The sequence below is a fragment of the Polistes fuscatus genome, unplaced genomic scaffold (genome assembly GCF_010416935.1).
Source record: "Polistes fuscatus isolate 324 unplaced genomic scaffold, CU_Pfus_HIC Scaffold3, whole genome shotgun sequence".
Lineage (NCBI taxonomy): Eukaryota > Metazoa > Arthropoda > Insecta > Hymenoptera > Vespidae > Polistes > Polistes fuscatus.
The window spans coordinates 1,724,764-1,744,135 of record NW_025113107.1 but is presented as its reverse complement, the minus strand read 5'-3'; the positions used below and the strand labels follow the sequence as shown (position 1 = coordinate 1,744,135).

At 24.7% G+C, this 19,372-nt stretch overlaps 2 protein-coding genes across 2 annotated transcripts in view; both read right to left on the bottom strand.

The window, feature by feature from the left end:
* Window positions 1-3,948, bottom strand: part of LOC122519232 (carboxypeptidase N subunit 2-like) — a 4,922-nt gene extending 974 nt beyond the window's left edge. Inside the window, exons 1-2 of the mRNA XM_043638572.1 lie at window positions 3,893-3,948; window positions 3,525-3,822 (exon numbers count right to left, since the gene is read on the bottom strand). Of these exons, the coding sequence (XP_043494507.1) occupies window positions 3,525-3,822; window positions 3,893-3,948 (354 nt within the window). The remainder of the gene's footprint in view (window positions 1-3,524; window positions 3,823-3,892) is intronic.
* A 7,110-nt stretch (window positions 3,949-11,058) lies between these two features.
* LOC122519230 (leucine-rich repeat-containing protein 15-like) lies at window positions 11,059-18,867 on the bottom strand. The gene is made up of 5 exons (XM_043638565.1): window positions 18,688-18,867; window positions 17,508-18,505; window positions 16,021-16,198; window positions 11,385-11,525; window positions 11,059-11,322 (listed from the first exon to the last, which is right to left on the bottom strand). Exons 1-5 carry the CDS (start codon window positions 18,865-18,867, stop codon window positions 11,059-11,061), a joined length of 1,761 nt encoding a protein of 586 aa, XP_043494500.1.
* Between the last annotated feature and the right edge of the window lie 505 nt (window positions 18,868-19,372).

Here is a 19,372-nt window from a genome sequence, read left to right as displayed (position 1 = left end):
AACATCTTGATAATGAATAGATTATTATTTAAATACTTATATTAATTATTATACTTTTTATCACATTTAATTATAATTATGTACTATAATTTAATATTATAATAATGAAAAGAGTTTTTTACTTTAAATAGACACGGAACATACGAAGTAAAACAATATTACGTATTCAAATTAAGAATAATTAACGTATTTTGTTCGTTCGATTTAAATTGTTTGATCAAAGTATCAATCTAGCACAAGCGTACTTACTTCTGTGTAAACCGGAAGAATAATGCAACTACGAAAATATTTATATTTATATAAGGGTAAGTATACTCGCAAAAGAGAGAGAGTGAGAAACCTAAACTAACGAATTATTATTAGATATTTCGATATGAACTATATCTATTATAACTCTACTAATTGAAACATTTCTCATTTGGTTAAATTAGTTTTTAGTATATTTGCAATGCTGAATAATGAATAATTACAAATTATTCTTTGTATTACATATAAATTGTAAATATTTTAAAATTTATTTCCTTATTCTTAAGTGTATATAATATTCGATTTTTATCATATTTTAAAACTACAAAGATTTTCGCGCGCTTTTGATCTGGAGCTGACTGTTTAAGATGTTAGGATTTATTATTTTTAATAATATATATTATCATACATTTTTTATTATATATTTTAATATTTTTTATGAAAAGACGAATTTTTAATTTTTATTGAATGCAATTTCGATTATATTCAGAAAATATTCATACATATTTTACGCTTGAGTCAATTTTTTAGTTAATAAAAAACAATTATTATCCTCTTTACGATCAATACGAGTTGTGTTTTATTGCTATTTTTTACGTTACATATATGCTTTTATATATTAGAAATCAGGATTATATTTTCAATGAATCATGAAAAGAGGCGAGGGTAAATTTCAGATGGTTAGTTCAAATGTTATACCTAATAAACTCTTAATATATTTTTTTATTTGATACAAGTGTTCATTAGTATAGCATATTTATTTGTTTAACAAATGATACTTCTAAAAATAGTATTTTATTTATGAGCTACTTATCCTAAAATATACATATTTTCGACTTATTTTAAAATCATTGTGAATTTGAATGATATCTCCTTTTACATATATTAAAATTTCTTACATTTTATATTAATACCGAGGATTAGTAAAATATACGAAAATATTACATAATATATACATAATATTATATTTATATATTAAGTGATATAATATAACATTAGAAAAAACCTATAGTTATAGTATTTATTTTTACTTTACTTTTGTTTTTTCTATTTACTTTTACTTTAAATTATCACAATAAAATATCTTATTTAATGTTTTGCATAAATAAAATACTTTATTATTAGAATTTCATTTGATATTTCAGTACCATTTTTTTTCAATTTTGAAGAATCTACTTTTTAAAATAGTATTTGAAATATCCTCGTTAGATATATTGTCTAGCTCCTTATGATTTATTTTTTTTGGTTGTCAACGTAAAAGTCTATTATTTTTCTCTTTTAAACAGAGTATTGTAGTTTTCTTTATTTATAAAAATACTACTTACTTTACGAAAATAATAATTAAAAATTTTAAACCTATATATATAAATATTTCTACTATCAATCCTCCGAACAAATCGATTAACAAATTACGATATAATACATTACATATAAATAACAGTAAATAAACTTGATAGGAGACTACAATTGTATATGTAAAAGTGATAATAAAAGTTATGAAACAGATTCACACTAAATGTTAGATATGACGTCGTAAGTATTACGGGTTTTTAACAGTTTTCAATATGTTATACTTATTAGTTTTAATATTATATATGAAAATATGACAACAAGCAACACTTATTACCTTATATTAGTTTGATATGTTTTTTAGTATAATATACTCATGATATAAACTAACACAAAAATTATTTTTCTGATTAGTGTACTATACTTGTAATGTATATTATATGACTGATCAGATAAAAGATAAACAAAGGAACCAACAAATTTCATATTTTAACTACTTCTTTAGATCCACCACAATCACAGATGAATATATGAAAGAAAAAAAGAATCACCAGACAACAATTAAAATTCGTGAAGAGTTGGATACTTTTCTTAATTAGTTATAAATGAGACAAAGTGTTTTTTCAAAGAACGATAAATAATATCATTAAACTAAACTAACGACTACTTATTACAAACAGCATTTGAAAAATAAAAAACACAGTGATTACAATAAGAATTACTTGTTTGCAAATTCCATCCCGTAACGATCTTTTTTTTTATTTATTGCCCCCTAGCTCTTAAAAAAAAGTTATTAGGATATTGTCGTCTATTACGTGATAACCTTGACCTAAAATATTTTCTAATAAGGATGAAATACACAAAATTGTATAGAATTACTGCTGATAACCAAAAATTTCTAGACACTAGAGAATAAGATGGACACAAATTTTTCTATGTGTATCTGATGCATAAGAAGATCCATACATGTTAAATTATCTAGATCTTTATAATAAGCTCCATTTAATTTGACAAATTCAATTAAATTTCCACTATTACAATTACATATAATTGGTTTCCTACTTAAAATGAATTTTTCCCAAAATATAAATTTCAAGTAATTCAATTCGTGAAAATAAATTCTTGATATATAAATACTGTGTAATTCAAATACCTAAAAACAAATGAGAATAATGAATAAAATTTGTTAAATATCTCTAATGTATGAAATAAAAAATATTGATATAAAAAACAACATACTTTGAGGATATATGATAATTTATCAAGCGTTATTGAAGATATTTTCTTATTGGATAAGAAGAAAAACTTTACGTTTATTGGAAATAAAGGTTCTGTTGATAGTATCTTCGCTAAAAATTTCATGTCAGATTAGTATAAACGGATTGTCTCTCTGAAAAATCACTCTTGTCTCATCGATTTATAATTCCAACATTTGTCGTACGGGCAATCTAAACTACGAGTCATGTCTGACAATCTTATATAACAACTACAATTATTTAGACATTGGTTTTTCTGTTTATAGTATTCATGCACGAGACATTCATATGTGCTCGAATTCAGTTTACTAATTTTTTTCTCGTTCTTTCCATCGGGTTGTATACACTTTAAATTTCCTAATTTAAAAAAATAGTGTTTGTAAACTGAAGGAGACATTTTCTTTCACGATAACGCAAAAGATCATATAAGGGACAACCACATAATATGGGATTATGTGCCAAGAAGATGAAAATTTGATGTTCTTCCTTACGCAAATCTACCTTTTCTTCGAACTTATGAAATGAAATTACTTATTTTATTATACCTCAGATCGATTGCAGTTTTGCGTGACGGTAAAATGAATGAAGACGCCTACAGAAAAAAAAATAAATGATACTAAATGTAAACGATCTTTGAAGTCAATGTATTTACTTTCTATTTTAATCTATATTTTTTATTTATTCAAATAATATTGCTTAAAAGTATAATGTGTAATAAAAATTTGTATTTACCGTTATATTGGAAATGAAGTTGTGACTCAAATCTAATAATCTTAAATTATGGTTACCACTCGACCAATCATCAAAGAAATTGTATATGCTACTGTTCGATAAATACAATTCCTCGAGATAATGATTTTTATAAAAAACTGATAATCTTCCATTTACGTGAGTTAATTTTAGCGGATTATGAGAAAACCTTGCAATGCATAGATTTGTAAGGGGGGCAAGACCCGTTTTATGAATAACTTGTAATTGATTTCTTTCCATATTTAATTCATACAGAAGAGGCATACCGAGAAATAGGTTTCTAAAAAATATTAACTTTTGAAAATAAAATATAATAAAAATATATTTTCCATAATTGTATAAATATTTACCTTGATACACGAACTATTCGATTGTTGGACAAATCAAGTATTCCCAACTCTTCCATATCTTCAAAAATTTTACTAGGAAGAATTTCAATTTTATTCTTTATTGACAGTCTTCTAACTTGGTTTAGACCACGGAAGAAATTTTGGGTAGAAGTAACAAGAGAGTTATCGTTTAAGAAGATATACTGTAAAGATGATGAACCCCAGAAAAGATTCTCTGGTAAAATGAAAATCCGTTATTGTTCAACTGGACTCCACTAAGCATTGTCAAATTCGCCAATAGATTATCTGGCAAAGTAATCATTTTTTGAAGATTACTTTCTAGGTATAGTTGTTGCAATTTTTTATTTTGGTAGAATAGTTTTTGTGGAATAGTAGAGAAATTATTCATAGAAATATCAAGTTTCTCCAAATTCATTAACTTTAAAAAATTTTCGATTGTAGTTCAGATAAAAGATTATTTGCTAGATTCAGACTTGTTAAAGATTCTAATTGATCAAATGTGCCTTCTTGGATTTTTTCCAAATTATTTGAAATAATATTTAGGGACTCTAGATTTTTTAACATATAAAATATTCCAACAGGTTTATGTCTATTCCACTTGAAATTAACCAATTCGTCTTAGATTCAGAGTCGTATCGAAAATATCAACAGGTAGGTTCAAATTATTATTTGATAAGTCAATATGCTCCAGTTCGGGAAAATCCAAAAGCAAATTATTAGAAATATCAGTTAAACCGTTATCAGACAAAACTAATGATTTCACACTTCGGAATCCTTGAAGATGTTGTCTTTTTAGTTTTCCGAAAAGGTTTTTAAAGGATTTAAAGATGAGGGTGTGTGTATCCCTTACTCCTAATTGTCTTACTACATTTCTTAAAGTAGTATCATCTGATAATCCGCATTTTTCAAAGCTCAGAGATTGAATTCTCTTTTCGGATAGACGGCCCTTGATGTAAAAATCTTCCCATGTTCTCCAATTTTTAAACGATCTGTAATTTATCATTTAATTTTACTCGAAAAAAATAAGAAATTGATTGATTTAACTTTTACAAGTTGATAGATATTGAGTATAAATCTCTTTAATATAAAACTATTTATACAGTTTATATATATATATATTAGGTTAAGATTTTGAAGAAAATTGGTTGAATAAGAAGGCTTCTATGTATATACCTGTATATTATTCCTTGATTTAATGTTGACGGTGTATGCTGTAATATTTTCAACATCGCAAGCAATATTTAATTCATCTGATTTCTTTGACGAGCATTCGCAAGTTGGACTGTCTTGGCAGGAGTGTTTTTGGTGTGAACGTAATTAAAAATATGACAAAGATTTTAAAAATCATCTTCTCTTAATTGTCCACTAGAAGAAGAAAAAGTAACTAAGATACACATTTAATGTTGTTTTCAAATATTTTAATTACACAATGAAACTAAAACCGGAAATATATTGTAATGAAGTTTGCAATGTAGAATAACCTTTGATAAAGCTACGATTTATTGCTCTAAAAACTCTGTTCTAGTGGTGTTTAAACTTTGTTTTATTGGTAGCTGGAATTTTACGTTATCGTCCCAAAAATCTCAAATATAAAAACGAAAGAAAAATAATACCTAGCTTTAATAATAAATTTATAGAAATTAAACGAGCAGTAATTAACCAGCAAAATCTAATACTTCAGATTTAACTAAACAAAATCTAACAGATTGCCACAAATATTCATAGCGTAGTTATTCCCAATCCAATTTATTCGGCATTTAAGATTCTATTTAAATAAGATATCTGTATTTCTACTAGTTTATTCAGTTAAATTTGATCTAAATCGAGAAAGCAATATCGGATGTATACAAAAGGAACTTGAAAGATGAACAGTAAACAAGGGACTTCCATTTAATTTAATGAGCTCGCCAACTTCTAATGTTAATAGCTTACATTAGATATTATTACTTCCTTATATTTATTTCCTTTTTTCTTCACCTATATATATATGATATTTATAATTTAATTAATTTTTAGGTTAGTGAATCATTGGTTTACTACAACAATTGATATACTTATTATTTTTCTTTTTTTCTTAATTTATTCTCGTATTATTTTCTTGATTACTTATATTTTTAAATTTATTATAAAAGCATAATTTCCGATATAATCAGTTTTGAATAGCACAATGCTGGTAAAAGATAAATAATTTAAATGCTTACCTATAATTTTAGGTGACCAAGGACTTATTAAACGATTCTTTAACGTTATCTATTATGATGTAGCTTCCATCTCCTGACTCAGTGATATTATTCGTTACTAGATGATGAATGTTTTCGACGAGTGTAATTGATGGACTGTAATAATATTTCAAATATTATACGTTTTTGAATAATAAACAAAACAAAAAATATATTCATCCGGACGGAAGACAATTCTAGTTTTAAAGAGAAATAATAAAAAAACAGACAAAAATATTCACTAACATCGGAAGCAGGTATAAGATTTGGAAAAATTTTATATGATAATTAACTTAATAATGAATCTAAGTATTTAATAATATTGATAAAAGAAATAAATTCAAGAAAAAAAAATAACGAGAAAACATATTTATAATATATCTGTAACATCTTGATAATGAATAGATTATTATTTAAATACTTATATATAATTATAATTCCTATTATATCACAATGTAATTATAATTATGTTCTAATTTAATATTATTAATAATAATTAAAAGTGTTTCTTACTATTCAATACAAACGGAACATACGAAGTTAAACAATATTACACTATTCAAATTAAAGAACAGTTAACGTATTTTTGTTCGTTTCGATTTACATTGTTAGATCAAAGTAACTATCTAGCACAAGCGTACTTACTTCTGTGTAAAGCCGAAGTATAATGTAACTACGAAAAGAATTTGTGTTTATGTATAAGAGTACACTAGCAAGGATCTTAAACATACGATTTATTATTAAATATATCGATATGAACTATATCTATTATAACTCTACTATTTGAAGCAATTTCTCATTTGGTTAAATTAGTGTTTACTATATTTGCAATGCTGAATTATTGAAATAATTAGAAATTGTACATTGTATTACATATAAATTGTAAATATTTTAAAATTTATTTCCTTATTCTTAAGTGTATATAATATTCGATATTTATTATCATATTTTAAAACTACAAAGATTTTCGCGCGCTTTTGATCTGGAGCTGACTGTTTAAGATGTTATGATTTATTATTTTTAATATAATTATTATCATACATTTTTTATTATATATTTTAATATTTTTTATGAAAAGACGAATTTTTAATTTTTATTGAATGCAATTTCGATTATATTCAGAAAATAATTCATACATATCTTACGCTTGGAGTCAATTTTTTAGCCAATAAGAAACAATTAATATCCTCTTTACGATCAATACAAGTTGTGTTTTATTACTATTTTTACGTTATTTATATAGCTTTTTATATATTAGAAATCAGGATTATATTTTCAATGAATCATGAAAAGAGGCGAGGGTAAATTTCAGATGTGGTTACAATAATGTTATACCTAATAAACTCTTAATAAATATTTATTTTTATTTGATACAAGTGTTCATTAGTATAGCATATTATTTGTTTAACAAATGATACTTCTAAAAATAGTATTTTATTTATGAGCTAATTATACTAAAATTTGCGTATTTTTCGACTTTATTTTAAAATCATTGTGAATTTGAATGATATCTCCTTTTACATAAAATTACAATTTCTCATATTTTATTGTCATTCTGAGGATTAGTAAAAATATACAAAATATATTACGTAATATTTATATATAATATAATATAATTAATAATTAATATATATATATATTAATAATTATGTATTAATATTATTAATAATATATTATTATAATATTATATTACTGTTTAATATTATTACGTGATATAATATAAGATTAGAAAAAATCTATATGATAGTATTTTATTTTTACTTTACTTTTGTTTTTTCTAATTACTTTTACTTTAAATTATCACAATAAAATATCTTATTTAATGTTTTTGCATAAAATAAAATACTTTATTTATTAGAATTTCATTTGATATTTCAGTATTATTTTATTTCAATTTTGAAGAATCTACTTTTTAAAATATTACTTGAAATATCATATTCTTAGATATATTGTCTAGCTCCTTATGATTTATATTTTTTGCTGTCTATATATAAAGTCTTTTTATTTTTTCTGTTTTAAAACAGTATTATAATTTTCCCTATTTAAAAACAAATTCTAGCTACATTACGAAAATAATAATTAAAAATTTTAAACCTATATATATATAAAAATTTCTACTATCGACCTTCCGAGCAAAGTCGATTCTAAAATTAGATAGAATTCATTACATATAAATAACAATAAATAAATATTAATAGGAAACTATAAATGTTTATGTAAAAGTGATATTAAAATATATGAAACAAATTCACACTAAACGTATGATATGACATAGAACAAATTACGGGTTTTTAACACCGTTTTCAATATTGCTAAACTTATTAGTGTTTAATATTATATATGAAAATATGACAACGAACAACACTTATTACCTTATATTAGTTTGATATGCTTTTTAGTATAACATACTCATGATTAAAACTAACACAAAAATTATTTTTCTGATTAATTACTATACTTGTAATGTACATTATATAAGACTGATCAGATAAAAGATAAACAAAGGAACCAACAAGTTTCATATTTTAACTACTTCTTTAGATCCACCAAAATCACAGATGAATATATGAAAAGAAAAAAAGAATCATCAAGACAGCAATTAAAATTCATGAAAGACTTAGTTGGATACTTTAGTTATTAATTAGTTATAAATGAAACAGAGTGTTTTTTCAAAGAACGACAAATAAATATCATTAAAACTAAAACTTACGACTACTTAATACAAAAAGCATTTGAAAAATAAACACACAGTTATTACAGTAAGAATTACTTGTTTTCAAAGTCCATCCCGTAACGAACGTTTTTCTTTTTATTAATTTCGCCCTAATCCTTCGTGTAAACTAAGCGCTATCATGTGTTATAAACGTTCAAACGTAATAATCTCATTTTGTTCCTGTTAAAGACTATAGAAATTACAATAGCGCTTAGAATCACTGGAGAACACAGGAGAAATTTATAAAATTCTGGATAAGATGGACACAATTCATCTATAGTTAGCTAATGCATAGAAAGATGTGTGTCCTCGCATGTTAAATTATCTATATCTCCATAATGAGCTCGATTTAATTTGACGAATTCAATTAAATTTCCACTATTACAATTACATATAATTGGTTTCCTACTTAAAATGAATTTTTCCAAAAATATAAATTTCAAGTAATTCAATTCGTGAAAATAAATTCTTGCTATATGAATATTATGTAATTCCAATACCAAAAACAAATAAGAATAATGAATAAAAATTTGTTAAATATCTGTAATGTATGAAATAAAAAATATTGATATAAAAAGCAACGTACTTTGAGTATATATGATAATTTATCAAGCGTTATTGAAGATATTTTCTTATTGGATGAGACAAAAGACGTTACATTTATTTGAAATAAAGGTTCTGTTGATATTATCTCCGATAAAAAATTTCATGTCAGATTTATTATAAAAGGATTGTCTCTTTGAAAAATCACTCTTGTTTCATCAATTTATAATTTCTACATTTTGTTAAACTAGCAATCTACACTTTGAGACAAATCTGACGGTCTTATATAACAACTACAATTATTTTGACATCTATTTTCAGTATAAAAATATTCGTGCTGGAGACATTTATAAGTCTTTGATCTCAGTTGACTAACTTTTGTCTCGTTCTTTCCATCGGGTTGTATACACTTTAAATTTCCTACTTTAATAATATAATATTTGTTAATGCGAGGAGACATCTTTCCTTCACGATAAAGCAGAAGATCATATAAAGGACAACCACATAATATGGGATTATGTGCCAAGCGAATGACAATTGCATGGTCCTCCTTACGCTTATCTGCCATTTCCTCGAACTGATGAAAATGAATATGACTTATTTTATTATACCTCAAATCAATTGTCATTGGGTGTGACGATAAAGTGAATGAAGACATCTATAGAAAAAAGAATAGATAATACTAAATGTAAACGATCTTTAAAGCAAACGTATATTTACTTTTTATTTTGATCTTATATTTTTAATTTTTTCAAATAATATTCTCAAAAGTATAATTGTATAGTAGAATTTAGTATTTACCGTTATGTTGGAAATGAAGTTGTAAGTCAAATCTAATAATTTTAAATTATCGTTACCACTAAACCATTCATCAGAGAAATGGCGTATGCTACTGTTCGCTAAATGCAATTCTTCGAGATATTGATTTGTAAAAAAAACTGATAATTTTCCATTTACGTAAGACAATTTTAGGGGATTATGAGACAACATCACAATGCGTAGATTTTTAAGGGGGATAAATGCCTCTTCATAGATAAATTGTAATGATTTCTTTCCATATTTAAATAATATAGATTAGACATACCGAGAAATAGATTTCTAAAAATTATTAACTTTTGAAAATAAAATATAAAAAAAATATTTTCCATAAATTGTATAATTATTTACCTTGATACACGAACCATTCGGTTGTTGGACAAATCAAGTACTCCCAACTCTTCCATATCTTCAAAAATTTTACCAGAGTGTTTCAATTTCATTGTTCTTTAATGACATTATTTTAACTTTGTTTAGACCACGGAAGATACTCTTGGGTAAAGTAACAAGAGAATTTTCGCTTAACAAGATATACTGTAAAGATGATGAACCCCAGAAAAGATTCTTGGTAAAAATGAAAATCCGTTATTGTTCAACTGGACATAGTGAAGCTTCGTCAAATTCGCCAAAAGATTATCTGGCAAGGTCCTCATTTTAATGGTATTATTATGTAGATAAAATCTCGCAATTCTTTATTTTGATCGAGAAATTTTGCTGGTAGAGAAGTAAAATTATTCATAGAAATATCAAGTTTCTCCAAATTCATTAGCTTATAAAAAATTTTCGATTGTAGTTCAGATAAAAGATTATTTGCTAGATTCAGACTTGTTAAAGATTCTAATTGATCAAATGTGCCTTCTTGGATTTTTTCCAAATTATTTGACATAATATTTAGGGACTCTATTTTTTAACATATAAAATATTCCTACAGGTATTATGTCTATTCCACTTGAAATTAACACAATTCGTCTTAGATTCAGAGTCGTATCGAAAATATCAACAGGTAGGTTCAAATTATTATTTGATAAGTCAATATGCTCCAGTTCGGGAAAATCCAAAAGCAAATTATTAGAAATATCAGTTAAACCGTTATCAGACAAAACTATGATTTCACACTTTGGAATCCTTGAAGATGTTGTCTTTTTAATTTTCCGAAAAGGTTTTTAAAGGATTTAAAGATGAGGGTGTGTGTATCCCTTACTCCTAATTGTTTTACTACGTTTCTTAAAGTAGTATCATTTGATAATCCACAGTTTTTAAAGCTCAGAGACTGAATTCTCTTTTCGGATAGACGTCCCTTGATATAAAAATTTTCCCATGTTCTCCAATTTTTACAAACGATCTGTAATTTTATCATTTAATTTTACTCGAAGAAAATAAGAAATTGATTGATTTAATTTTTATAAGATGATAGAGATATTGAGAATAAATCTCTTTAATATAAAACTATTTTTACAGTTTATATATATATATTAGGTAAAGATTTTGAAGAAAATTGGTTGAATAAGAAAGCTTCTATGTATATACCTGTATATTATTCCTTGATTTAATGTTGACGGTGTATGCTGTAATATTTTCAACATCGCAAACAATATTTAATTCATCTGATTTCGTTGACGAGCATTCGCAAGTTGGACTGTCTAGGCAAGGAGTAGTGTTGATTGGTGTGAACGTAATTAAAAATATGATAAAGATTTTAAAAATCATTTTCTCTTAATTGTCCACTAGAAAAAGAAAAAACAACTAAGATACGTATTTAAGGATTTTCGCGAATAGTTCAATTTTACAATGAAACTAATACCGAAAGTTTATTGTAATGCAAGTTTGCGATGTAGAATAACGTTTAATAAGCTACAATTTATTGACCTAAAATTTCTTTATCCAATGGTATTTAAACTTTTTTATGGGTTGCTGGGAATTTACGTTTTCATCACAAAAATTCTACAAAATTTTTTATAATTCCACAAATTTTTAAACGCTTTTAAATAGCATAAAACGTAACATATCAAAACATGAAGGTAGCAAATACTAATTTTTTAAAAGAAAGAATTTCATAAAATATTGGCACACTCATAAAGGATCCTTGGACCGAAAAGTATAAAGATTACTGCTTCATGTCAACTTTCCGCATTTCAATAACATATATGCAAATTGAATAAAGCTATAATATTATTTTTCTTTTTCGACATGTATCATATATTCGAAAAAAAATGAAGCTGTAATAAACTTTCATCCACCAAATTAAAATTAGTAATATCTACACTTCGTCAGAACATCGGTCAGGATATATTCTATACAATTTCCAAGAAACCTTTCATATGGTGCGAGATACAAAAAATTCTTTTGGAAAAAAAAAAAAAATTATAACTAACTTTATAATAATTTTATAGAACGTAAGTAATTAATAAGCAAAATCTATTACTACAGATTAACTAAAAGAAATATAACAAAAAGCTACAAATATTCATGGCGTTTTTATTACAAATCAATTTCCTTCGGCGGTTAAGATTCTATTTAAATTAATTGTATTTATTTCTAATAGTTTATTTATTTAAATTCAATCTAAATCAAGAAAGTATAATAGGGCGTATACACAAGGTATTTAAAAGATGAAAAGTAAACAAGGAACTTTTTCATACTAAAATAGTCTGGCCAACTTCTAATGTAAATAGCTTATATTAGATAATATCACTTTTATGTGTCCTTCCTTATATTTACTTTACTTTTTTTTCTTTTCCTCATGTTATATTTATAATTTAATTTAATTTTTTTTTAGGATATCGTTGGTATATGACAATAATAATTATATTTATTATTATTTCTTCTTTCTTAAATTATTCAGGTTTTGTTTTTTCTTGATTAAACATATTTTTAAAGTTTAATGAAAAAACATAATTTACGATATAATCAGTTTTAACTAGACGTTTGCTCGTAAAAGATTAATAATTTCAAAACATACCTATAATTTTAAGTGACCAAGTACTTATTAAACGATTCTTTAACGTTATCTATATTATGATGTAGCTTCCAACTCCTGACTCAGTGATATTATTCGTTACTAGATGATGAAATATTTTCGACGTGTGTAATTAATAGACTGTAATAATATTTCAAATTTTATACGTTTTTGAAAAAGAAACAAAACAGAAATATATTCATCCGGATAAAAAACAATTACGGTTTTAAATAGAAAAAATAAAAAACAAGTAAAAATAGTGACTAACATCGGAAACCGGTATAAGATTTGGAAATAATTTGATATGATAATTAACTTAATAATGAATCTAAGTATTTAATAATATTGATAAAAGAAATAAATTCAGAAAAAAAATAACTAAAAAATATATTTATAATATATCTGTAACATCTTGATAATGAATAGATTATTATTTAAATACTTATATATAATTATTATACTTATTATCACATTTAATTATAATTATGTACTAATTTAATATTATTAATAATAATTAAAAGAGTTTTTTTACTTTTAAATAGACACGGAACATACGAAGTTAAACAATATTACAGTATTCAAATTAAAGAATAATTAACGTATTTTTGTTCGTTTCGATTTAAATTGTTTGATCAAAGTATCAATCTAGCACAATCGTACTTACTTCTGTGTAAACCGGAAGAATAATGCAACTACGAAAATATTTTATATTTATATATAAGGGTAAATATACTCGCAAAAGAGAGAGAGGGAGAAACCTAAACTAACGAATTATTATTAGATATTTCGATATGAACTATATCTATTATAACTCTACTAATTGAAACAATTTCTCATTTAGTTAAATTAGTTTTTAGTATATTTGCAATGCTGAATAATTGAAATAATTACAAATTATTCTTTGTATTACATATAAATTGTAAATATTTTAAAATTTATTTCCTTATTCTTAGTTGTATATAATATTCGATATTTATTATCATATTTTAAAACTACAAAGATTTTCGCGCGCTTTTGATCTGGAGCTGACTGTTTAAGATGTTATGATTTATTATTCTTAATATAATTATTATCATACATTTTTTATTATATATTTTAATATTTTTTATGAAAAGACGAATTTTTAATTTTTATTGAATGCAATTTCGATTATATTCAGAAAATAATTCATACATATCTTACGCTTGGAGTCAATTTTTTAGTTAATAAAAAACAATTATATCCTCTTTACGATCAATACGAGTTGTGTTTTATTGCTATATTTTTACGTTACTTATATAGCTCTTTATATATTAGAAATCATTATATTTTCAATGAATCACGAAAAATGGCGAGGGTAAATTTCAGATATAGTTACAAGAATGTTATACCTAATAAACTCTTAATACTTATTTATTATTATTTGATACAAGTGTTCTTTAGTATAACATATTTTATTTGTTTAACAAATGGTACTTCTAAAAATAGTATTTTATTTATGAGCTACTTATCCTAAAATATGCATATTTTTCTACTTTATTTTAAAATCATTGTGAATTTGAATGATATCTCCTTTTACATATATTAAAATTTCTTACATTTTATATTAATACCGAAGATTAGTAAAAATATACGAAAAATATATTACATAATATACATAATATTATATTATAATATTATTAAGTGATATAATATAACTTTAGAAAAAACCTATAGTTATAGTATTTTATTTTTACTTTACTTTTGTTTTTTCTATTTACTTTTACTTTAAATTATCACAATAAAATATCTTATTTAATGTTTTTGCATAAAATAAAATACTTTATTTATTAGAATTTCATTTGATATTTCAGTACTAGTTTTTTTTCAATTTTGAAGAATCTACTTTTTAAAATAGTATTTGAAATATCCTCGTTAGATATATTGTCTAGCTCCTTATGATTTATTTTTTTTTGGTTGTCAACGTATAAAAAGTCTTATCATTTTTTCTGTTTTAAACAGAGTATTGTAGTTTTCTTTATTTATAAAAATACTACTTACTTTACGAAAATAATAATTAAAAATTTTAAACCTATATATAAATATTTCTACTATCAATCCTCCGAACAAAATCGATTAACAAATTACGATATAATACATTACATATAAATAACAGTAAATAAATCTTGATAGGAGACTACAATTGTATATGTAAAAGTGATAATAAAAGTTATGAAACAGATTCACACTAAATGTTAGATATGACGTCGTAAGTATTACGAGTTTTTAACAGTTTTCAATCTTGCTATACTTATTAGTGTTTAATATTATATATGAAAATATGACAACAAGCAACACTTATTACCTTATATTAGTTTGATATGTTTTTTAGTATAATATACTCATGATTATAACTAACACAAAAATTATTTTTCTGATTAAGTATACTATACTTGTAATGTATATTATATAAAACTGATAAAGTATACGGTAAACAAAGGAACCAACAAATTTCATATATTAACTACTTCTTTAGATCCACCACAATCACAGATGAATATATGAAAAGAAAAAAAGAATCACCAAGACAACAATTAAAATTCGTGGAAGAGTTGGATACTTTTCTTATTAATTAGTTATAAATGAGACAAAGTGTTTTTTCAAAGAACGATAAATAATATCATTAAAACTAAAACTAACGACTACTTATTACAAACAGCATTTGAAAAATAAAAACACAGTGATTACAATAAGAATTACTTGTTTGCAAATTCCATCCCGTAACGATCATTTTTCTTTTTATTTATTGCCCCCTAGCTCTTAAAAAAAAGTTATTACGATATTGTCGTCTATTACGTGATAACCTTGACCTAAAATATTTTCTAATAAGGGATATGAAATACACAAAATTGTATAGAATTACTGCTGATAACCAAAAATTTCTAGACACTAGAGAATAAGATGGACACAAATTTTCTATGTGTATCTGATGCATAAGAAGATCCATAGATGTTAAATTATCTAGATCTTTATAATAAGCTCTATTTAATTTGACGAATTCAATTAAATTTCCACTATTACAATTACATATAATTGGTTTCCTACTTAAAATGAATTTTTCCAAAAATATAAATTTCAAGTAATTCAATTCGTGAAAATAAATTCTTGCTATATGAATATTATGTAATTCCAATACCCAAAAACAAATAAGAATAATGAATAAAAATTTGTTAAATATCTCTAATGTATGAAATAAAAAATATTGATATAAAAAGCAACGTACTTTGTGTATATATGATAATTTATCAAGCGTTATTGAAGATATTTTCTTATTGGATAAGAAGAAAAACTTTACGTTTATTGGAAATAAAGGTTCTGTTGATAGTATCATCGCTAAAAAATTTCATGTCAGATTTACTATAAACGGATTGTCTCTCTGAAAAATCACTCTTGTCTCATCGATTTATAATTCCAACATTTTGTCGTACGGGCAATCTAAACTACGAGTCATGTCTGACAATCTTATATAACAACTACAATTATTTAGACATTGGTTTTTTGTTTTATAGTATTCATGCACGAGACATTCATATGTGCTCGAATTAAGTTTACTAATTATTTTCTCGTTCTTTCCATCGGGTTGTATACACTTTAAATTTCCTAATTTAAAAAAATAGTGTTTGTAAACTGAAGGAGACATCTTTCTTTCACGATAACGCAAAAGATCATATAAGGGACAACCACATAATATGGGATTATGTGCCAAGAAGATGAAAATTTGATGTTCTTCCTTACGCAAATCTACCTTTTCTTCGAACTTATGAAAATGAATATTACTTATTTTATTATACCTCAGATCGATTGCAGTTTTGCGTGACGGTAAAATGAATGAAGACGCCTACAGAAAAAGAAAATAAATGATACTAAATGTAAACGATCTTTGAAGTCAATGTATTTACTTTCTATTTTAATCTTATATTTTTTATTTATTCAAATAATATTGCTTAAAAGTATAATTGTATAATAAAATTTTGTATTTACCGTTATATTGGAAATGAAGTTGTGACTCAAATCTAATAATCTTAAATTATGGTTACCACTCGACCAATCATTAAAGAAATTGTATATGCTACTGTTCGATAAATACAATTCCTCGAGATAATGATTTTTATAAAAAACTGATAATCTTCCATTTACGTGAGTTAAATTTAGCGGATTATGAGAAAACCTTGCAATGCATAGATTTGTAAGGGGGGTAAGACCCTCTTTATGTATAACTTGCAATTGATTTCTTTCCATATTTAATTCATACAGAAGAGGCATACCGAGAAAGAGGTTTCTAAAAAATATTAACTTTTGAAAATAAAATATAATAAAAATATATTTTCTATGAATTGTATAATTATTTACCTTGATACACGAACTATTCGATTGTTGGACAAATCAAGTATTCCCAACTCTTCCATATCTTCAAAAATTTTACTAGGAAGAATTTCAATTTTATTGTTCTTTAATGACAGTCTTCTAACTTGGTTTAGACCACGGAAGAAATTCTTGGGTAAAGTAACAAGAGAGTTATCGTTTAAGAAGATATACTGTAAAGATGATGAACCCCAGAAAAGATTCTCTGGTAAAAATGAAAATCCGTTATTGTTCAACTGGACTCCACTAAGCATTGTCAAATTCGCCAATAGATTATCTGGCAAAGTAATCATTTTTTGAAGATTTCTTTCTAGGTATAGTTGTTGCAATTTTTTATTTTGGTAGAATAGTTTTTGTGGAATAGTAGAGAAATTATTCATAGAAATATCAAGTTTCTCCAAATTCATTAGCTTATAAAAAATTTTCGATTGTAGTTCAGATAAAAGATTATTTGCTAGATTCAGACTTGTTAAAGATTCTAATTGATCAAATGTGCCTTCTTGGATTTTTTCCAAATTATTTGAAATAATATTTAGGGACTCTAGATTTTTTAACATATAAAATATTCCAACAGGTATTATGTCTATTCCACTTGAAATTAACACAATTCGTCTTAGATTCAGAGTCGTATCGAAAATATCAACAGGTAGGTTCAAATTATTATTTGATAAGTCAATATGCTCCAGTTCGGGAAAATCCAAAAGCAAATTATTAGAAATATCAGTTAAACCGTTATCAGACAAAACTAATGATTTCACACTTTGGAATCCTTGAAGATGTTGTCTTTTTAATTTTCCGAAAAGGTTTTTAAAGGATTTAAAGATGAGGGTGTGTGTATCCCTTACTCCTAATTGTCTTACTACATTTCTTAAAGTAGTATCATCTGATAATCCGCATTTTTCAAAGCTCAGAGATTGAATTCTCTTTTCGGATAGACGGCCCTTGATGTAAAAATCTTCCCATGTTCTCCAATTTTTACAAACGATCTGTAATTTATCATTTAATTTTACTCGAAAAAAATAAGAAATTGATTGATTTAACTTTTACAAGTTGATAGATATTGAGTATAAATCTCTTTAATATAAAACTATTTATACAGTTTATATATATATATTAGGTTAAGATTTTGAAGAAAATTGGTTGAATAAGAAGGCTTCTATGTATATACCTGTATATTATTCCTTGATTTAATGTTGACGGTGTATGCTGTAATATTTTCAACATCGCAAGCAATATTTAATTCATCTGATTTCTTTGACGAGCATTCGCAAGTTGGACTGTCTTGGCAAGGAGTAGTGTTGATTGGTGTGAACGTAATTAAAAATATGACAAAGATTTTAAAAATCATCTTCTCTTAATTGTCCACTAGAAGAAGAAAAAGTAACTAAGATACACATTTAATGTTGTTTTCAAATATTTTAATTACACAATGAAACTAAAACCGGAAATATATTGTAATGAAAGTTTGCAATGTAGAATAACCTTTGATAAAGCTACGATTTATTGCTCTAAAAAACTCTTGTTCTAGTGGTGTTTAAACTTTGTTTTATTGGTAGCTGGAATTTTACGTTATCGTCCCAAAAATCTCAAATATAAAAAACGAAAGAAAAAATAATACCTAGCTTTAATAATAAATTTATAGAAATTAAACGAGCAGTAATTAACCAGCAAAATCTAATACTTCAGATTTTAACTAAACAAAATCTAACAGATTGCCACAAATATTCATAGCGTAGTTATTCCCAATCCAATTTATTCGGCGTTTAAGATTCTATTTAAATAAAATATCTTTATTTCTACTAGTTTATTCAGTTAAATTTGATCTAAATCGAGAAAGCAATATCGGATGTATA